This window comes from Tasmannia lanceolata, unplaced genomic scaffold, assembly GCF_043159265.1.
Source record: "Tasmannia lanceolata isolate RefF3 unplaced genomic scaffold, GAP_Taslan_0.1 ptg000037l, whole genome shotgun sequence".
In the NCBI taxonomy this organism is placed as follows: Eukaryota; Viridiplantae; Streptophyta; class Magnoliopsida; order Canellales; family Winteraceae; genus Tasmannia; species Tasmannia lanceolata.
This window is the reverse complement of record NW_027518714.1, coordinates 57,974,848-57,997,735: the sequence shown is the minus strand read 5'-3', so window position 1 is coordinate 57,997,735 and position 22,888 is coordinate 57,974,848. Positions and strand designations below refer to the sequence as shown.

Sequence of the window (22,888 nt, the reverse complement as noted above, 5' to 3'; positions counted from 1 at the left end):
TCTCTCTCTCTGTGTGTGTGTGTGTACACACACACACTCATATATATATATATATATATATTAAGAGGAAATGGTTTCTGCGCTCGAGCACAGAAACAGGGTGGGGCCACGTTTTTTATGGGATACAAAGCATTCATTTGATGGGCCCTTTCATGGATAGGGTGTCCATTTGTGGGGCCAAAAATGGACAGATTTGTGGACAAACAGTATCTGTCCATTTTTGGCCCCACAAATGGACACCCTATGGTGATCCAATGGAGCTGATTTTTGGTAGACCCCCCATCCGATCCCCCCCCCCCCCCCCCCCCCCCCCAATGCGCCCTGTTTCCAGCACTCGAGCGCAGATAAGCTATTTGCGCTCGAGCGCAGGAACCCTTTTCTCATATATTAAAGTGTAAATCAAGGGATTGCAAATATGATACACACACACAATGCTGACACATAGCTAACGGCAGTGTCGAATACTGCAGACTGGTCAGCGTTTGTATACATTTCTGTCTGTATATAATAAAATTAGGAAGCTCGACCAAATTCTAATAGTATTGGAAACTATTTGATCAATGCCCATATGAACCTGTTGAAATACTTGCATTTGTAAACTCTTGAGCCATTTGCAAATTGATGATGTTTAAATGGGTGAGTTAAGTAAAGAAAAAACTGACCATTCTTGTGATTGATTCATTGTGTAACTAGTTGAGAAGGGCAGTTGTTTCCTGGAGGACTTGCAGGTCGTTGTGGTAAACTGGATCAAGCATCCATCTGCTTGATCTATTCTTCTCAAGTAGTTGAGAAAAGAACAATCAAGGGCTGTTCTCTTGTATGGGTATAATCTAGTTGTATGCGAGGTAGTCTAGAAATGCATTAAAGGTATCCAAAGTTCCAAACCATCATCCAAAGAGAAGATCTCTAGGAGCTCAGCCCTTGTTCTGTAAGCTCGCAGTTGTGCAAAACTGATGCATATCATAGATTCCTAAGCTTACAGGACAAGTCTGCATGTCGAAGTAACAGATAGACAGCACAACAACAATGGATGCAAACCAGCTGAGTGTAAGCAATGCTGTGTGTCTCAAGTATGAGACAAAGTAGTGAGCCTAATAAGAAGGCTCAGAAAAAACCTGGTCTTCAAGCAGTGAAAGAGTGTGTGATGCTTGAGACAAGTAGAAATCATCCTATTTAAGTGGGATCCTCCTTGGGTTTGGTGACCCTCTCATTCATGCAAGCTTATTTTTTTACTGGATTTGATTTGAAATGATTTCTTGCTGCATTGAAGAGTGATGTTCATTAACAGAGGTTGCATGCCTTTAGAATTATTGAGATTTCACTTAGTTAAGGGATTTGGTCATATGTTTATTGTTGCAGATTTTATGTCCTGTTGTGTTCTTAAGCTTGAAGGCAATGATTGAATATTAATACCTTGTTATTTTTCATTTTGAAGTTGAATTGTGTTGGGCAAAATTTTCACCCTTTAGTTCTAAATTTGACATGGTATCCCAGCATGTTTCACCATTGCCTTTTCATCTGTTGTAGTGGAGTTTGGAGGCAATAAAAATTCCAGCATTTATTCGAGCCTAATGAACTCAGTTCGTAGATTTAAACTAGTGTTGGTTTATCTTGTGAGTCCCATTTGTTCATCATCAGACAAATTTGGTTTATAATCTTCATTTTCCTCCCTTTTTAATTCTGTCTCTTCGAGTTCCTTTTTTTATTTCCTATTTCCTCTATTAGATTTATTGGCCTTCTCTCTGCCCTTATAGTGAGCTCATTCGTTTCCCCTGTATGTGTTGTTTCTGCAAGTGGCTTTCCCTTGATCAGTCCATTCCTTTTCTTTTCACCATTGCTGACCTACTGGTGACTAGTGTTTATTCTCAGCCTGGGAGAAAACTAATAAATTGTTATAAGACGTTCCAAATCCTGAATTGTGCTAATCAGTCTTCTTAGAAAACTAATACAGCTGGATTTTGGGCATAAACCACTTAAAAACTAGCAGGTCCCATTCGTCTTTTGGTGTCAAAGCATTTGACCCATTACTTCATTCAATCTGAAAATACTTTCAAGTGTGAGCTAAAATCAAACAGAACTCCGATGCAGTACTAGTTTCCTGTTGGAGCTGAATACTGAACCTTTTGCAATATTGGGAGACTAACAATGAGTTTGCGAAATCTTTGTCTTTGAACTCTTATGGGGTAAGAACTGAGAAGTGAGTGCCATGCAGAAACATGTAAGTAAATTTACTCAAAAAGGTACTATCCCAGAACTGATCAATCAAGCAGAAAATCTTGGGTCCATAGAGATCTTTCCTTTAGGAGGTTTTATGGCTAGTTATGTAGTGCTCTTGTACTGCAAATTATTCAAGCAATATACCTGAAACAAAACATACAGGGAAAGTTCGTGTTCTCGCTCGTGGATGTAGGTATCCGGACCCGGTCTTATCAGGAACTATAATGGAAATATGATGCAATATTCTCAATATTCTGAAGATGCTTGATCCTGAAGGTCTCACCTATTTAGGACTCGGTATGATAGATCTGGTTTAGATGTTTAATCACGAACTTATTAGGATTGATTTGGTGTCATTTGTCTAGTGGAAAGTTAACATGCTCCTCCAATCTCTTGCTCTTCCCTTCCCCTAAGCTCTCATGCTCATGTAAAATGCAACCTAGGAAGCCTTTTTATGGCTTTTTCGAGTGTGAAATATAATTGGAATCTGAACTTTGGATGCAAATTATACACACACAATCTAAAATAGATTGTCACCATTGCAGCTTACACAAATTTGGGCCTAAAATGTATTTTTGGGTTGCAATTTGCCTCGTTAGACAACATTTATCATGTGACTGACAGCACTGCCATTAAGGTTGTGTCGCCCACATGGGACTCACACGATAAAGTTGGATGGACAACTCCCTAATAAATCTCTACTTTAGTGTTTTATTTGTAAATGAGTTTTATATGATAAATACCATCAATATCCTTTATACGAATAAAGAAAATCAAAATTAGTGGTTTGGCCAGATTAGGACTTTTAGTTTTAATCCACATAATTCTTTATAAATATCTATCTATCTTTGATGGGAGGAGTACCTTAAGAGTTGAAAATATTCCATCTTAAGGGTCCCTTCTATGACAAAGAAAAGGGCATGTGATTCCATCAATCTAGCCATCAAGCATTAGCGGATCATGGTTACTAGATCAGATCGTAGAATCAAGATTTAATCGTCAGAGGTAAATTTCAGTCATTTACTCTGTTATTAAAGTTTCACAAAACACACTATAAAAAGGCTCAAAATGGTACCCAAACATACCTATATTTCAATTGGATTTAAGAGTTTTGTCAAGCTCAAGGCTAGCCCAAAAAAAAAAGAGACGTCATGAAGACTTTAGGTATGTTTGGCAACCATGAAAAGAAATATGGAGTCTTCATCTATCTAGTTGTGAGATAGGGATATAAAGGGTGGGAGAGAGGGAAATTTAGAGGAAGTGAGCAAGGAAGGCATGAGAGTGGGCTGATAAATTGGGAAGAAGAAAACTCCCATAAGTGAAGCCTTTATTTTCTGTATTTCTAGGGGCTTCTCATCCTCCTTTCACTCCTCTCAAGTCTCATCCTCTCACACTTCTCTCACAACTAGTCCCACAAATATTTCATGGAATATTTTTCCATGGTTTTCAAATATGCCTTTTCTGTAGTAAAGGTGCCAAGCCAAAGCCAAGGTAGATTGATGAAAATGAAAATTTGGCTTGGATTAACTAGGAGTTGAAATTAGACCCCCTTTATATCCGCACTACTCTTTATTTTGAACGACTCAAGTTAGCTGTTGAGAGGATTTGGGGAATCGACAACAAAGCCGAATTGTTCAAAAAGAGTGGGGTGGCTAAAATCAAGGCAAGGATTAACGAGGAGTTCATATTACACCCCCTTGATCTCTTCACCACTCTTTATTTTGAACAACTCAAATTAGCCATTGAGAGCCTTTTGGGAATCAAGAACAAAGCCGAATTGTTCATGATAAAGGGAGCGGGGGCTAAAAACCAAAGAAAATGAGTGCAGCCAGGGGTGGAATTTGGTTCGGTCCGGTCGAGCGTTTGCTGAAAAATGAATTGAAATCGACCCAATTTTATGGTAAAAGCTCAACCCGAATTCGCAAAAATCGACTTGAGTTGCACTCATAGAGGCTTGTGAAGACAAACTTGCTACTAAAAATGAGTGGTTCTTCCCATTGTTTTCCAGCTTCTTTACAATAAAAAGGGTTCATTTCATGTCCATATTAGGACTAAAGCCAATAATAAGAACTAAGACACAAACTAATACAAGTAAAAATGATTTTCACAAAGCACAAGATACGAGTGAGCAGAGGCCCTAACTAGATATTGCTTGAGATTTTTGCATAAAGGCATTTCGCGACTGGCTGATGGATGAGAGAGCAGTCACCTTAGAAGAATTAAATAAATAATACCAAATCCGCTGAAAAGTGAGCCTATGTGTCTGCTCTCTCATGCAACAGCTAGTCAGCAAAATGCCTTTATGCAATAGTCCCTAGTAAATCCCTATGTTTCAATATCTGAAGCTAAGAACCGTGTTGGAAAGTTGCCTTTGTTTATACGCCTATCTTTCCTAAAGCAACTAGGACTGCCATTTAGGTGGGAAGCCTGATATACAAGAGAGTCTAAAGTGGAGTGAGGTTTTTGGAAAAACCAAGGTGTGTCAAATGGGCAAGAGAAGAAAAACAAAGGCTTTGTGTGACTCTTGGAAAGTGGTAAAAGAGACGAAGTGAAGGTTTTAGGATCTATTGAGAAGAGGGAGGAAATAAGGTGATCACTTCTTGGGTTCTCTACCTTGGACGAAATACAATAGATTTCTCATGTGTACGAGAGGTAAGAGAAAAGTTTGATATTCTCTAATGTGCAATATAGGAGAGGATGGCAAGAAGGGATTGTGGAAAGGATTACAAGGGAAGAGTTTGATAATCGATCAAGTGTTAGGTCGAGTGAGGAACCTATTGTAATCTTTGTTTATTTATTGTTTAATGAAATATTCTATGGGTTGTTCATGAACATAAGACTTTGTGCGGAATTAAGTAAATAGAATGTGTTCTTTGTGTGTTGTCGTGAATTATTTTTATCTCACTTTTGATTGCATGTTTTGATTGGACCCTTGACCGTCGATTTTCTACAGAACCCCATTTCTAAAGGAAGACATCTATTCTTTTCCATTGTGATTAGAATTTAGTAGGAGTAACTCTCTTAACAAAAGCTCTTAGTTGGTTAATACCCCATAATTCATCCAGTTCAAGTATGTGTCAAATACAACACCAAATTATTTCATGATATGAATATTTTGTCTCTACAGATTGACAATATTTCCACTATATTTTTAACAGTGAATTCCAACAGTGACATGTTATATTTTAAATAGTGAATTCCAACAGTGACATGTTATTTAATCTCCATCACTAATATTGGCAAAGCATTTCTACATGGATGATTCTAGAAAGGTGCACAAGGTGGGTCCCATCTTCAAGAAACACCTCTCATGGGTTGGTGGGTTATCTTTTTGGGTACCCTACTTTAACCCTATACTCAAGTTAATTTGTCAACTAGGGTTACCCTAACACCATAGTGGGGGCCTTAACCCATGGAGTGGTGGGTTATCTTTTTGGGTACTCTACTTTAACCCTATACTCAAGTTAATCTGTCAACTAGGGTTACCCTAACACCATAGTGGGGGCCTTAACCTAACTTCATGGGTTAAAGTTCTACATTTTAAAAACACCCCACCTCAGCTGTGGGCCCCTCATAGGTATTAATGGTATTTTTTATTCCTACATACTTTTTACAACTAGATATTTCACATGCAACTAAAATTTATTTTATTAAAAAATGAAATTCCAAAAAAGAAAACAAACCATATTATATTTCCCTTTATTTTTCAATAAAATGCTAGTTTAGGCTAGTGGTAACCTAACCAAGGCCTTGAATTAAAATTTAACCCTAGTTAGGGTTTCAACTGATGAGTTAAAGGTTAAGAAAATACTTAAATAAGCCAATCTAGACCTTTTTTTTCATTGTCATTGAGAGTTATAGAAAGGGGGAATTTTGTTTAGGTTTTGTGGGGTTTTGACAAAAGTACTGTTTTTATTTTTTATTTTTAAGATTTGGGTGGGAAAAAAAGATGATTGAGGTTTTCTCCATGGCGGCCTTCGATTCAAATTTCTCAACGTGCATAGTTTTTCTCGAAATGGGTAATTTCTCTTTCATTTACTTTTTTATCGCTCTTTGTTCTGAATCTGTTTTTACCACATCTCGTGGACTGAGGATCGAGATCAGATATTCTAGGGTTTCACTCAGAAGTACTGAAAGTAGAAAGCCTTGAAAGATAAATTCCAACTGTTATGAGTTCTTCAAAATCTCAATATCTGTAGATCCAATTCTCATGCAGAATTTTGGTTTAGGTTATTAACAAATTTAGGGTTTTGGAGGATTTGGGGTCTTGAGATGGCATGCACACGTGGGTCTGTTTGTTGATAGTTGATGTTGGTTTTGAATGAATTAGCATAGACCCAAATCTTTCCTTTTGTTAAGCTCATCTTTGTTATATATATATTTTTGTTGTTTTTCTTTCTTTCCTTCTCTAAATGTGTTTTAGATTTTGGGCTATGTAAAGGTCCTGCATGCACAACACATGCAGCCTAAAAACCAGCAATTTTTATCCTTATGTTATCACTTAGCTATTTTAACAGATTAGATTAGCTTGATTAGTTTTTAGTGATATGCTGGCTGGGATCTCATCTTAAACAGTAGGAAGATGAGTAAATAAATAAGAAAGAGCGCACGTGCTAGAGTTAGATGCATCTTATTTGTAACCAAAATCTTTCGAGAAATAGAAGAGTGGCGCTGTTGAGCTAACTTATTCAATTGTAATCGACTTTTTGATTCTTACATTAACTCCAAAAGTTCATCTTCTACCATGGGTACATAACATTTTGGTGTCAGAGCTGACACCTAGCTCTTTCTACCCAGGAGAAGGAAATGTTCCCCATAGTACATGTCGTTACCAATTGGGGGCCATATCTCCTCGGGCTACATTTCCTTGTCTTTAAATATTTCAAGAGCTTCATCATTTATTTGATCAACGAATTATCATTGATGCTCAACAATGTTGGCTTTCCAAACTTATTGGGTATGACTTCAAAATTTTGTATAAGAAGGGCAATGAAAATCTGGACACTGATGCCCTTTCCTGTCGTGACGAATCTGTATCAATTGCAACCATCTCATGTGCTCAATGGGGATCTTCAAGAGGTGTAGGTCACATATGACCACGACCCTATACTATGTGATTTACTGCACCTAATCATCGAACTCAAGAAGACATCCCACACTACTCCTATATGAGGTTGGGATTTCGTGACATAAGGGACACATTGCCTGCCATTCATCAACGGCTCCTTCATGAGCTCCATGATGCTACCAGTGTGCATTTTGTTTTTTGCAAGACTTGTCATTGAATCTTGCATCATTTATATTGGCACGGTATGAAGAAAATTCATAGCTAATTACGTGGCAGAATATGGCATTTGTCAGAAAAACAAAGGTGAGCAACTTCACCCAGCCCTCCTACTTCAACCATTGTACATTCCCATATCGCTGCTCCGATATAGCTATGGATTTCATTGATGGACTTCCCCGGTGGCAAAAACAGTTATTTATGTCGTCGTGGACCGTCTAAAGAAATATGTCCATTTCATCACTCTCTCACTCATATAGCGTTGCCACAATTGCTCAAGTCTTCATCAATAATGTTTTTAAATTGGGTGCAATGTCTAATTCTATTGTTACTGATCGCAACCCAATTTTTACAATTCATTTTTTGCGTTAGTCATGGAAACAACAAGGTACCCGTCTTAAAATAAGCATTGCTTTTCACCCACAGACCAATGACCAGACAGATTGTTAATAAATGTATCGAGACCTATCTTCGATGTTTTATAAGCGTATTACCCTTACCGTGGGTTTGGTGGCTTCCATGGGCCGAATGGTGATACACCACTTTTTTTTATGAATTGGCCAAGGTGACGCTCTATGAGTTGGTTTATTGGCCAAGTTCCACCTGTTATTTCGACGTATCTTGATGACTCACAAGTCCATTAAATTGAATTGGACTTCTGTGAAGATGTTACTTGGGGAACATGGGACTCCTTTCACCAGCCTCTCCAGATTTCAATTATTGAGCTCAAGGGTTTTCTCAAGGGGAGGGTGTAACGTATTTATATGCACCGCACATGCATCACAACATCTATTTTTATACTTATCGCTTATTTAGCTATTTTAACAGATTAGACTTGCTTGATTAGTTGGTTGTGATACACTAGCTGAGATCTAAATAGTGGGAAGAAGAGCCAATAAATAAATAACATGGCACATGTTAAATGCATCTGATTTGTAACCAAAATTCTTAGAAAAATAAGAGAGTGGTTATCTTGAACCAGGATCTCTTGAACCAGCCGATCATTGTCTTCTTTTTCACTTTCAATAAGATTCCATAGCAGTTGGCCTTTTAAGGCCTACGTTTGCTCCAAAAGTTCATCTTCTACCATGGATACATAACATGCTATTTGAGAATAAAGTGTTGATAAATGACAAGATGGTTTGATAATTGGTTTGTGCTTTTCATTTACTTATTATTCCTTTTTGTTTATATATTCTTAAATGGGTTTCTGGGTTGTGTGTTTTTTGTGAATTAGGGTCTGAATGATAGATAGAGGATGATTCAGAACTGGTGGAGTAGGTGGAATAGAAAAATCTTGGGTTGCAGGATGCGATCAGGGTGGTTGAATTCTTGTTAGTTTTGAGGTGGGAGAATTCTTAGGACGACAGACAAAAAAGAAAAATAATAAGTGTGAAATAAATAATGGAATGCAACAGAGATGAGGCTGTTAGGGCAAAAGATATTGCTGAGAGAAAGTTCATGGCTAAGGACATTGCAAATGCCAAGAAGTTTGCTCTGAAAGCCCACAATTTGTTTCCTGGCCTTGAGGGCATTTCGCAAATGTTAGCAACTCTTGACGTGTACCTTTCTGCAGAAAATAAAATAAACGGGGAAACGGATTGGTATGCCGTTCTTGACGTGCATGCAACAGCTGATGACGAGATGGTGAAAAAACAGTACAGAAAATTAGCTCTCATGCTTCACCCTGATAAGAACAAGTCCATAGGTGCTGACGGGGCATTTAAGCTACTTTCTGAGGCATGGAGCGTGTTATCTGATAAGGGGAGAAGATTGGCGTATGACCAAAAGAGGAACGTGAAAGGCTTTGTACACAAAGTTGCACAGCCAAGCAGAGAACCATCTGCTCCTAATGCCAATGGTTTTTATAATTTTGCCAAGAGTACATCTTCGAAGGCAAAAAATATGAGGAGTACTGGTCCTGCTCCACCACGTCCGGTGAAACCAAATACCTTTTGGACTGCATGCCATCGGTGTAAGATGCAATATGAGTATCTTAGAGTGTATCTCAATCATAACCTCCTCTGTCCCCACTGCCATGAACCTTTTTTGGCTACAGAGACTGGGAGCCCGGCGAATGGTTCTAATGCCTCTGCTCCTTGGTCTTTCTCCCAACAGAATGTGAACAATAAGGCTGCGACAAAGAACGCATATGCACCAGGCAGAAATACCACTACTGTTCCAAATACGGGAACTACAGGTTATCCACATGGAGTTCCCCATGATTCTTTTAATCAATCTAACGTCAATTTGGGGCCATTTTCGAAAACTTCTGCTCAAGCTGCCAATGTGGCTCACCATGCATATGAGAAAGTGAGGAAGGAGAGCGAGGAGGCACAGGCGGCAGCTAGAAGGGAGGAGCACATTCGGAGGAAGAACCATGGTTCTAAGAAGACTTCAACATTTGCAGGGAATTCTAATGTCGGTTCTAGTAGCAGTGTACCTGATCGAGAGAATCCTATATCCAAAGTAGAAAGGCCTGCAAAGAAAAGAAGAGGCATAGATGATGGTACTGGAAATAATTACAGGGGAAATGAGGGGGAGCAAAATGTCATGGGAAATGGCAGAGCTGGCATAGGTACTACCCAAGGATCTAGACCGCCTACTATAAACAAATGTTTCAACGATATGGAAAGGGCTAATGGTGTTGGAAGCACAATGAAACAGAGCAGTGGGATAGCTAGGGACTGGTCACATTTTGAGATTCGAAATATGTTAATGGAAAGGGCTAGGATGGAAATCCGAAAGAAACTAAATGAATGGAAATCGGCTGCAATTTCCAGAGATATGGAGAAAGGAAAACGAAAAGAAGCAACTGTGAATGTTGATGCATATGAACGAAACAAGTCAGATTTGCCCATGAGTGACAAGAAACAAATTCTTTCTAAGAAGCCTTCGTCTGGTGTTTCTGTTGCTGGTAATGATAAAGAAGCACCTGAACCTCTCTCAATCAGTGTTCCTGATCCAGATTTCCATGATTTTGACAAAGATCGCTCGGAAAGATCTTTTCAACCAAACCAGGTATGGGCTGCATATGACGACGACGATGGGATGCCTCGTTATTATGCCCTAATTCACAAAGTTGTCTCATTGAAACCATTTAAGATGCGTTTTAGCTGGCTTAACTCCAAAAACAACAGTGAATTAGGCCCATTAAACTGGGTTGCATCTGGTTTTACCAAGACTTGTGGTGAATTCAGAGTGGGAAGACACGAGGCCTGTGACACAGTCAATGTGTTTTCACACAGGGTTAAGTGGGAGAAAGGCGTACGTGGAGTTGTCAGAATTATTCCGAGGAAAGGTGATGTTTGGGCTCTTTTTAGGAACTGGTCACCAGATTGGACTGAAATTACACCAGATGAAGTGATACATAAGTATGACATGGTGGAGGTGCTTGACGATTATAATGAGGAGCAAGGTGTCTCAGTCACACCCCTCGTCAAGGTTGCCGGTTTCAAAACTGTGTTCCACCGGCATATGGACCCCAACGAAGTTAAAAAAATCCCTAAAGCAGAGATGTTTCGGTTTTCCCATCAGGTTCCTTCTTGGTTGCTTACGGGTGACGAAGGTCCAAACGCTCCAATGGGTTGCAGGGAGCTGGACCCCGCAGCCAGCCCTTTGGAGCTTCTTCAGGTTATAATAGAGTCAAAGGATGTAGTTGTAGAGACTAGTGTACAACAACCAGAAGATGTAGTGGTAGAGACTAGAGTACAACAAGCAAATGATGAAGTGGTGAACACTGGTAAACAATTACCAGCTAGTTGAACCCTGGGGACATGATCCGAATGTAAAAGAAAAATTATACTTGTTATTTATTGACTTAAATGGTATAAAACTGGACCGGGCCTGTTCTGGAAGTTCTTGGGTTTTCATGGCTGTCTGGCATGTAATTTGTTCTCTCATGACTGGGACTCCGACATTGGGACAAAACAGTTCCATCTAGTCACTTCAAACAGTCATCACTGCACATTGTGTAACCTCAATTTTGTCTGCAACGTGGAGATAATTTGGGAGGAGAAAGTACATGGTGCTTGGGAGTCGGTTTTGGAGATCAGGTATTTTGAAATTGAAAGCTCGCTTTGATGTTCTTTCTTGTATGTGGAGCTTTCTGAGATCAGCAAGGTGAGTGCTGCTGTGCTTACCTACCTTCAACACGAGCTTTTTAAAAAAAAAAAAAAAAAACAGAGGTAGTTGTTCCAATGCAAAGCTTTAATCGCTCAATTTCATGTTCTTGTTTTCAACTGTGAGGCAATTGTATCTTTTCCGTATCTGTCAAAAACCTCTATTTTGTTGGTTCTGATTACAGATTCAAAATCATAGTATAGGTTTCAAGTTGTCTTTGGTTTATTGCTCTATTGATTCTTCCAGATTGGTACTACTGTACTAGAAATCTTACTTTATCATTTTTCTTTTACTGAATATTTATTTGTAAAAAATGGTAACATCAATGAGCACTTCAAACCCTGGTTTAATCTTGGTTATTATTTTTTTGTGTATGTGAAACTGCAGACCTTTGGTCGCAGATCAATAGTTCCAACGGCACCTTATGACGAAGATTGTTGCTAAAATTAAGTTGTTGCTAATACCATCAACTGGCCTGGTTGTTGTTCTGATGTGCAAATTGAAATATTCTATGCCTGCTTAAATTTTCACACTAAAGCTTTAATTTTGTGCATGACTAACTGATTTAATCAGCATGCTTTGCAGATTCAGGACTTGTGCAACTTATAGAGGCTTCCAGTTGTTGCATGTTTAAGATTTAACAATGTAAATGGATTTTATTTTCTTAAAATTGTCTCTCATATTTGCTAATAACCTCATCCCATAAAATTCGTGGCTACTTCCAGTTTTTCATGTTCATACTAGAAAGTTGAAGATTTTGGAGTCTGGACCCACTTGGCAGATAACTGGTATTGGAGAAATTTATCGACCAAACATTGTTAAAGAGGGCCCTGAAATCCAGTCTCTTTACTTATCCAGTCTTCAATCTCTGTGAACCCTGCTTTATTAACCATTCAACCTTATTGCACAGAATTTTCAGATCTATTCATACAAGTCTTTAGAGTGGAGAAGCCTGTAGAGAGGGAAGAAGAGAAATTAGGGAGAGGGATAAGAGAAGAGAAGGGAGACCTGTAGAGGGGAGAAGCCAATTAATTCAATTAATCATCCAAAAACTTAAAAACTCTAATACATGAGGCTTATTTATAGGGAACTGAAATAAAAATCCATGGAAAGTAAATAAAAGCTCTAAATCTAAATAACGTGGAAAATAAAATCCTAAGAAATTATGGAAATAAATCCCAATGGGCAAATATGCCACTTATTGGCCTACTATCTGCATCAATCTGTCAACACTTTGACATTTGTTACATCCCTTAATCCATTACCAAACAGTCACATTTTGCTCTCTTAACAGGCCCCTATTTCTGTGAAAGGAGTCTCATATGCGAACAAGGTCCTTGAACAGCCCCCCCAACCTTACCTCCCATCAACCTAATCGGCCCCCTCTTACCCTCAGATTTGACTCTATTTCTTTACCTTATATACTATCATTACAACCTAGACCTTGTCCTTTAAATCCTTAACCTATTACTGTGAATGAGATCAGCAGATCAGAGTTTGCCTTCCTTAGTCCGTCCTACATCAGAAAGAAGAGAGAAAGGAGAAGGAGTTCATATGGATTATCTCTCAGACAGCACCGTCCTAATGTATGTATGTAATTCCACTTAAAACATATTACAAGAATGCCCTTAGGCCATCGAATGATGGGGTGTATCAACATGCACATAAGTGACCTAAGTCTTGGGACTTATTATATAACCATTTTTTTAATGGTTCTTTATCATATAACCTTCAACCTCCAATGAACGTAACTTCATATGGTGGGCCCTATCTTTAACACTCTTCAAGCTGGTGCGTGCGCGTGCGACCCTGGTATTCCCAGCTCCCTTCGCAAGCACCACAAACCCACTTTGCTGCGCCTTCTAGCGTGTAAACACAGTCTGCAATTTTGATTGTTTGGGGGTTTCGATTTTGCTGATTATGGTTTTGGCTTGAGTTTAGGTGCATTTGTGTTCTAGGCCTCTCTGTTTTTTTTTTTTTTGGTGTTTTTGTTTGAGAAAATGCTTGCATTGTTAAGGTTTTTTTTTTTTTTAATGGTAACAGAATTCATTAAAAGAAGACTGAGAAGGTCGCCTTTCATTACAAAGACGCACATATAAGCCAAGAAAGACAGATACAACCCCGCAATATATTAGGGCCGTAAAAAATCAAAAAGCTCTAAAACCTGCTTAGAAACTCCATCTTTGGCTAACTTATCTGCCATAGCGTTAGCAGATCTTCTCACATGCTGGTATATAACCGAGAGCCCTTCCGATAGGTCTTTTATCTCATCAAAGAGATGAAGAAATCTCCATGGAGGAATCAAAGAGCCTCTGAGCCATCTTATAATGTTAAGCGAATCACCCTCTAAAATACAACTGCCTAATCTATTCCTTTCCATACTCAGAACGCCTTGGTGAACTGCTCTTACCTCTGCTTCACTCAAATCTGTTGTTCCGATTAGACCAGAAAAAGCCTGAACGACCTCACCGGCACTGTCTCTCAGGACACCACCGATCCCAGCAGGGCCAGGATTACCCAAACTAGAGCCATCGAAATTTAACTTTACTAATCCCTCAGGGGGAGGACGCCAGACCTGATTAGTAACCATAATATTTTCCTTACTATTGCATACTACACTCCATCCCTCCCACAGATCGAAAGCCGAAATAAATTGGAAAAGCGGAAGAGCCCGAGCCCAAGAGATAGTTAACGCAATGGCCTTGATAAATAAAAAATAAGAAGATTTAGCTTTACCTTCAAATACTCTATTGTTCTTTTCGATTCACAGAACCCACAATATGGCCATCAATGAAAGCCACCATAAAACCTTTCCTTTTTTCCTCCATGTATTACATGGCCAGCCTTCGAATAATTCTTTAAGAGATGAGGGAAAAACCCAATTCATTCCAAACCTTATTAGAATCCTTCCCCATACCTCTCGAGCAACTTTGCAATGGATGAATAAGTGATCTACCAATTCTCCTGATTCAATACACAAAGCACACTGATAAAAAATTTATCATATTCCTCTTTCTCAGAAAGTCCACCGTTTGGATCCTATTGGCTATCGCTGCCCAGCCAAAGAAACAAACTCTTGGAGGAGCCTTGATTTTCCACACCCTTGCTGCCACTGGATTTTCCTGGTAAGGAATCAGGCTTTTATAAAAAGACTTAACTGAAAAGAACCCGGATGAATCTAAAACCCAAAGCCTTTTATCCACCCCTGATAAACTGATATAATTCTGTTCAAGGACTTGGAAGAATTGAGCACCGAAGGCATTTCTCTATCAAAAAAATTCCTCCTAAAAAGAGGTTTCCATATAACTTTACCAGCAATTCTCTCATAACAATCGTTCACTAACGCTGACTTATCATCAGCAACTAAGAAGAGAGCAGGGAATAACTCTTTCAAGGGAGAACTAGAGCACCATCGCATGGACCAAAAGGAAATCATGTCGCCAGAATACACTATATTTAACACCTCGATCAAAAACAAAATTTAGGCAGAGAATATCCCTCCAAATTGTCACACCAGGTTTGCAAAAGCAGTTTAAAAAAACCCAATTACCTGGTGCAACACCATATTTTCCTGGTATCACTTTAGCCCAGAGTCTCGCTTTCTCTTCCCCGAACCTCCACAGCCATTTTCCCATTAATGCTTGATTAACCTGCTTAATCCTTCTAATGCCAAGGCCTCCTCCTTGGACTGGCTGGCATATATTTTCCCAACTGACTAAAGCCATAGACCTCTTCAACTCCGATCCCCCCCCCCCCAAAAAATCTTCTCTGTATTTGTTCAATACGCTTAACGATACTCACAGGACATTTAAATAAAAATAACTAATAAATGGGAATATTAGACAAGACTGCCTTAATCAAAGTTAATCTTCCTTCTTTAGAGACCAAATTCCTTTTCCAAGTATCAAGTCTTCTTTCGATTCTTTCCACAATGGGATCCCATGCACATTTGAGAGGTCGACCCATCCTCAAAGGCAGTCCCAAATAAGATGAAGGCAGCCTTTCCAGTGGACAACCCATGAGATTGGCTAGTCTAGATGCTTCTGCCTCTTCGACATTCACTGCATACAACCTTGATTTTGAGAAATTTGATCTTAGACCTGTTACTATTTCATAACATCGGAGAATCACCTTCAGGTTGAGAATCTTCGCAGCTTGGGGGGAGCTAAAAAGTAAAGTATCGTCCGCAAATTGTAAATGCGACACCTCGATCCCATTCTGGCCGCATTTAACCCCTGAGACCAGACCCTCCGATCTTCCTTTCGACATCAACAAACTCAAAGCTTCAGCTACAATCACAAATAGAAAGGGAGATAGAGGAACCATTGGCGTAAGCCTCGCGAAGATTTGAAAAAACCTTTTGGAGAGCCATTAATAAGAATGGAGAACCAGGCCGAAGATAAACAACTTCTAATCCAACCCCGCCACTTAACACCAAAGCCCATCCTTTGAAGAAAGTAATCTAAACAGTGCCAATCCACCCTGTCATAAGCTTTTTCCATATCCAGCTTACAAATAATGCCTTCCTCACCTGATTTTGCCATCCAATCCACCATTTCATTTGCCACCAACGAGCAGTCCAAAATTTGTCTTTGGCTAACAAAAGCACACTGATTCTCGGACATAATAAGGGGAAGGACCACCTTTATTCGATCCGCCAATACTTTTGACAAAATCTTATAAAGACAACCCACAAGACTAATAGGCCTGAAGTCACCAACTTTCACCGCACCTTTTAATTTTGGCACAAGAGCAATAAAAGTGGCGCCAATTCCTCTGTCCAACTCCATGCCATCATAAAATTCTCGAAAAAATGACAGTAAGTCTCCCTTCACACTATCCCAACAGACCTAGAAGAAAGTGAGGCAGAAACCATCCGGCCCCGGAGCTTTGTCCCGTTTCATCGAAAATACCCCTCTCTCCACCTCCTCCTCCGAAAAAGGCTTTTCCAACACCGTCTTATCATTCTCATCAAGAGATTTGTTAAGGTTTGTTGGAGCACCATTTTGTTTTGGTTTTCTTTTTTGCATGTTGTCCTTTAGCCAAGAAATTTATAGAGATGACTGTATGAAATGGATAAATGTTGGAAGTTTGTTTGGTTTTTATTTATTTATTTTCATTTTCCGATGGGAAATGTTATCAGCACAACCATTTGTTGATATTTTCACAAACCCACCTGTCTTTTCTTCTTTAACTTGCTTGTGAGAGTTTTTTGGGAAATGTAATAACCTTCTGACAGCTCTTTAAATATTAAAAGACAATAAGGTTTGTGAAAATATCAAAATCTGGTTGTGCTGTTATCATTTCCGTTTCCAATTTGTAAGGGGATTTTGGGATGATTTTACAATGGTTTCCCTCTTTATGGTTAATATTTGCAAATTAATTGAATATGCTGTCCGTTTATCCCCTCATTAATAAGGCCATGGTCATTATTTGCCTTCAACATTTTCATAACTAACAAAACATGAAAGAAAAAGGGTGAAGATATTTTCAACCCCCAGCCCTTTGCCCCCCGCCCCACACCCCAGCTGCGCATTACTTGCGCGCTCCCCTGATAACGTGATTTGACATAAAGTTGATCACCTTTCACGGAGAGTGCATGTAATGCAGGGAGTGAAAATATCATCTCCCAAGAAGTGCTATAGCTTCTTGGGAGACATTACAACCAAGAGGCTTAAACTTGTTATATTTGACTGCTATAGCTAACATGCTCAAGTAAGCTTTGGGGGGCTGTGAAAGTGGACTGTGAGCAGTTTTGAATATGCTTGCATTGATGTCTATTCTTCTTACTAGAATTCCGGGCTATGCATGGGTGCAAAATGGTGTACCCATGCCATCAACACGTGAGGTGTAAAATGGTGGGTCCCACCCTAATGCGGGCGATGATAAATTCACCCTCTCTCTCTCCACGAAGTTGAGTACTGAACAATGCATCTTCATGGACCAAGAACTATAAGATCACCCAGTCATTAATAACTTGATTATTTTTAGATAACAGGAGATAGAAAATACGCTTGGAAGGAGTCCTATTGAAACCAAGAAATATAGGACTGCTGGTGGGGCCCAAGTCAAAATTGTTTATATCTTTGAACAAGGTAGGCCCTACCGATGCTTACTCTCTCTCTCTCTCTCTCTCTCTCTCTAGCAACACGAATCTTTAGTGGGGCCAACAATGAATAGTTTAGATCTTCGAAGAAGGTGGGCACTATAAAGTGTATATTTAAAAAAAAAATTCACTTGAGCTCACTTTGTTCGATGATCCAAGCCGTTCATTTGTTGCAACCCAACTTACATATGCCTTGCCCCAAAAATCATCTCACTAAGATGGTCCCAAATCTCTGAACTGTAGAAATTTTTATGAGGTGTTGTCGTATTAGATTGGAGGATTAGGATCATCTGATGGGGATGATTTTTGGGGCACAACCTATTTATGTTGAGGCTCAACAAATCAAAAGTGTTGGATCTTCCAACAGAGTGTCCCCAGTAAATTTCCTAAGATGTACTACTTATTTTCGTAGGCAAGCCTATATTTTGGGAAATACAATGAAGCGCCACCTTGTTTGAAGATCCAAACCATTCAGTTGTTGGCCCAATGTTTCTAGATTGTGCCCCAAAAATCATCTCTATTGGATGATCCTAACCTTCTAATTTGTAGATAAATTATACCATGTAGAAATCTCTACTTATCGGAGTTAGGACCATGGAAATGATTTTTGGGAGCTTTATGTAAATTGTAGTAGCTTTTCACAGCTGGTTAAAAAAGTGTAAAAAAAGGGTAATTTCCCATTATCAAAACATGATCGAGCTGATATCAGCCCCCTATAGTTTTGCCAAAATAGTTGAGCGACTTGGTAGTCTTTCCCTACTTTTTACCATGTAGGCCATCCACTACTAAACCAGGCCCACGCTTTTACCCTCTTAACTGTCTTTTTTAACCATGACTAACAACTTTCGAATCCACTCACTTCAAATTCTACCCGCCGTTCAATCTCCTAAGATTCCTCACCCCCTCTTTTACGGTCCATTTCTCCAAATTCCCAAAAAATTAGAAAAAAAATAAAAATCTCAATCTCTGAAAGGTGCGAAGGATAAGGTTTCCCACAAACCATTTAAGTAATTGATACAGAGCAGCTGCATCATGAGAATCTCCATCTTATCCTCTCATTCATCCTCCTCTTCCTCTCTCATCTTTCTATATCTAGAGCTACTCTCTTTCCCAAGAAGCAAAACCAAAACCACCCATTTCAAATTCAGACTCCATTTCTTTATTTCTCATCAGAACCAAACACCCTCTTCATCAAAATTCAGTATTAGAGAGTAAAAGAGATGGAAAACCAACAAGCCCAATCCTACCCACTTCACCACTTCTTGCAACAACAGCACCAACAGCTCCAAATGTTTTGGAACTACCAACGCCAAGAGATGGAACATGTAAACGATTTCAAGAACCACCAATTGCCCCTCGCCCGCATAAAAAAAATCATGAAAGCTGATGAAGATGTTCGTATGATCTCCGCCGAGGCCCCAATCCTCTTCGCAAAAGCCTGTGAGCTCTTCATACTAGAACTAACAATTCGATCTTGGATACACGCGGAGGAGAACAAAAGGAGGACTCTACAGAAGAATGATATTGCTGCTGCAATTACCCAGACTAATATTTTTGATTTCTTGGTTGATATTGTTCCTAGAGATGAGATTAAGGATGAGGGTGGAATTGGGTTGGTGGGTGGGAGTGGGATGAATTACTATTATCCGCCGGTTATCGGACAGCCCAGCCCAAATGTGATGGTTGGACAGCCCGCGATGGATCCGACTTTGTACATTCAAAGGCCTCAGTGGCAGCCTGTTTGGCAGCAGGGATTGGGAAGTGATGTTTCATATGGCGGGGATGGGCAGCAGAATTTGGCTGGGCAGGGTTATGGTGTTCATCCAGATGGATCTTAGTAAAAGAAAACAGAGAAGGAAAACAGAGGAAAACTATTTCAGTTATGATTCTCTAAGTGAAGTATTTAACTATTTATCTGATGTGGGTTGTCTGTGATTTGATCAGAGATGATTATGTACTTTGAATTTGGAATTATTAAGTATATTGCTAAGAAATGAATGACTAGAATGAGATACCATGGGTTTTTGTTCTGTTGTTTGTTTGATTTATTTTCCCCTGTCTCCTTGCTTGATCAGTTAGGTCTAGGTTCTGGGGTTGCTGTAGATTGGAAGAGTTCTGTCTATGGATGTTTAGATGACTTGCTGACATAAAAAGTAGGACCAAATTAGTTTGTTTAGATGAACTAAAAGTAATTCTTGTCTGGATAATGACCTCAATTTTTGTAGGTTCTAGTCTACCACTCTGAAATGTGGTATGTCTTTGCAAACTTAATGTCATTTACCATTCATATGCCATCATGAACATTGACTGTTTGTGCCATAGATCATAGGGTCAGAACTTCAAAGCCAATCCCCTTTGTAGGCCATCAATGTTGAAGAAGTTATTCTTACATTAATAAATTTCCTGTTCCAAGTCATGAAGACAAGCAAGATCCTTTCACTGGTTATATCAGTCTATGGCATTACTCAGATGAAGCAACTAACTCATTAGCCAATCTCTAAGATTGCTATAAATCTGTCGATCAACCAAATTGATCACCAATGAAACCCATGAAAGATAAACACATCATCTGCCTCTTTGAAACTGATTATCATCAACCTTTGAATTTGTCCCTTATCGTCTTCATAGCCTTTCCAGACTGGTACAATCTTCTTGGAAAGCTCTTGAGACTAGTTTAATCCTGAGTGATGCATTGTTTGAAATTTCATGAGCTGACAATTATTCTTCGGAATTGTTCTACCTTTCCCCTGAAGAATCAAAATGGAAGGCCAGCCTGTGATTTCCCTGCATCTTTTTCCCCCTTTCTGGGTGTCTTCTGTGGGGATCTCAACATCTTATATGCACCTTCTATTTGCAAGGGCTGCAACTTTTGCCCCTAATTTCAACAATCACCATATCATTAGAAGAGATGTGTTAGTATAGAGGTTAACTGCACAGGACTTCCTGCCCCCATCTGTGCCAATGATCAGAGTTCTGCAACTGACTTCAATTTTGATTTTCTTCCTATATCTGATAATCTACAACACCACTTTAAGAAAACAGAAAGGCAAGTTCAAACATTCTCCTGAAGGTCATCGAAGACTACGGATCGTTACATTATGCTTTCACTCAACTGAGTTCGAAGGGTGGTGTTTAGACTTTCTCCGATCAAAATACATTATTTGTTATGTGTTTACCACCATGAGGCTTGGCAATGCAAGTAAAAATTACGAGGAAAACAACAAAAGGTAGAAAACTAACTAGAGAATTAAATATCACACAAAGAATCTAATTGATCTTCACAAAAATGCTTTTTTTCACTCATGTTATATGTAGTGTTTTCACTTTATAAATCATTTCTTTCTTATGTTTGTGATATCTGAACTTTTTTAGATAGGAGGATCTCGTTTCCGGCGAGGTGAAGTAAGATCACATCCATTGAAGCTAAACATATGCATTCCATGACAATTTGTAAAGATGTTACCATGGCCAAAAACAAAAAAGTCACCTGTAATGGGTTTTTTTAGACAGTACATATTTTTGGGCTCTGCTTATCTATTTTCTTTCTTACATGCTTTAGCACTGGTAAGTTGGAGCTCTAATAATTAATGCTCCATAGTTTTATAATCTCCTATGTCGTTTTGATCAAATCAAGAACCAACATTGTTCCAATGCTGATATTTCTCTCTTAGTTCTAATACTTAATACAAAAATCCAGTGATATTAGACAAAGAGTACCTTCTTAGGAAACAATTTTCAAAATACGTACATACGAACAAAAGAGTTTTTATATGATGCGCGACTGCCAAGTACCGTCAAAGCGGTACCACCCTTGATATTTGATCCAACAGCAGAGCACTTTTTAAGAGTCTGCTGTTAGATCAAATGTCAAGGATGGTACTTCCATTGTACCACCTTCCTCTCTGAACAAAAATGCTATCCAAAGTACATATTGTATGTAATTACTTATGTAGGTACATAAAAACGATCTCCAGTCTCTTCAATGGAATTCACCGTGGTGGTTGCAGCAACCATAAACTCTTGTGATAGTGGCAATGGCACCAATGACAGATGCGGGCATGGCAGCAACACCCAATTCTCTTCTTTTTTTCTTTCATGACTGATAGTTATAGAGCCTAGTAAACCAGAAGCATGGGTAGGACAAGGGCAATGAGTTTGATTTTTTCTAAGGGTCACATGGTTACAGGTAGGGGAGGTAGACAACACCTGATAATTAATGCTCTCTAATAGCTTATGCAAAAATGCACCCATCAACAATGTTAATTATTAGAGCCCCACTTACATCAGCTTACAGCTTATGTTGGATAAATTCCTTGTCTGTGTAGTTAAACAATTTTCTTAATTGGAGGTCAAAAGTTTTGGCCCAGCAACTCCACTGTACATGTGGTACAGTTTTTTTGTGAAGGGTAAAACACTACCAGCAACCATCAATTTACAGTGGAGATGTTGGCTCTTTGGATGGAAAACAATTTTGGGTCATTTTTTTTTTTGGAAGGTAATAGTAATATTTTATTAACACCAGTAAACTGATTACAAGAATAAGAGACAAGATGGCCACAGGAGCAACAGCCCAGTACAAAGTGACGGGTCCCACCATTACATCCTTTAAAACCACCCATCGCTCCTTTGTGCCCTTGTGCTAATCTATCCACATAGGATTCCTGTTAACAACAAAAATCACCAACTCCACGCCTTCAATTAACTTTATAATCTTTCATTACTTATTTTACACTAAACTAAGCCCTGTTTGGATAGCAAGAAAAACACTTTTTATTGAAAAAACATTTCTCCCTTTCTACGTTTCACAGGGAAATTATACGATTACGGCTAATTTATGGTGACATTACCATAAATTGAAGGCTCCTCAGAGTAAAAATTAAGTAGGATTGGATCAAGTTAGCTTTTTAGTGTGTTAAAAAGTAAGAAATTTTTTATATATTTTTCCTTTTTATTTACAAATAGGGGGAGCCACAAGGTCCCTTTTTATGTGAAAGCATCATTTTACAAGTAGGTATAATGTATGAATAATTTTACATGTATAATTGCATAATAAGAGTTCATATACGTATAATCAAACAATGGAAAAGCAGGAAATTCAGGAAAAGTTTTTCTTTTCCAAAAAAAAATAAAATAAAATTCCAGAAATCCAAGCGGGGCCT

The 22,888-nt window shown here is 38.9% G+C and overlaps 2 protein-coding genes across 2 annotated transcripts; both read left to right on the top strand.

The window, feature by feature from the left end:
- Positions 1-6,067: 6,067 nt before the first annotated feature.
- Positions 6,068-11,985, top strand: LOC143860840 (uncharacterized). The gene is made up of 2 exons (XM_077371672.1): positions 6,068-6,236; positions 8,739-11,985. The coding sequence occupies exon 2, from the start codon at positions 8,906-8,908 to the stop codon at positions 11,264-11,266; it is 2,361 nt and encodes a 786-aa protein (XP_077227787.1). The 5' UTR covers positions 6,068-6,236; positions 8,739-8,905; the 3' UTR covers positions 11,267-11,985.
- Positions 11,986-18,750: 6,765 nt separating this feature from the next.
- LOC143860624 (nuclear transcription factor Y subunit C-1-like) lies at positions 18,751-19,759 on the top strand. The gene has a single exon (XM_077371360.1). It carries the CDS (start codon positions 18,950-18,952, stop codon positions 19,565-19,567), a length of 618 nt encoding a protein of 205 aa, XP_077227475.1. The 5' UTR covers positions 18,751-18,949; the 3' UTR covers positions 19,568-19,759.
- The last annotated feature ends 3,129 nt before the right edge of the window (positions 19,760-22,888 follow it).

Excerpts from the sequence above, each read along its gene's own strand:
- LOC143860624 (XM_077371360.1), top strand. The coding sequence starts at position 18,950 with ATGGAAAACCAACAAGCCCAATCCTACCCACTTCACCACTTCTTGCAA.
- LOC143860840 (XM_077371672.1), top strand. The coding sequence starts at position 8,906 with ATGGAATGCAACAGAGATGAGGCTGTTAGGGCAAAAGATATTGCTGAG.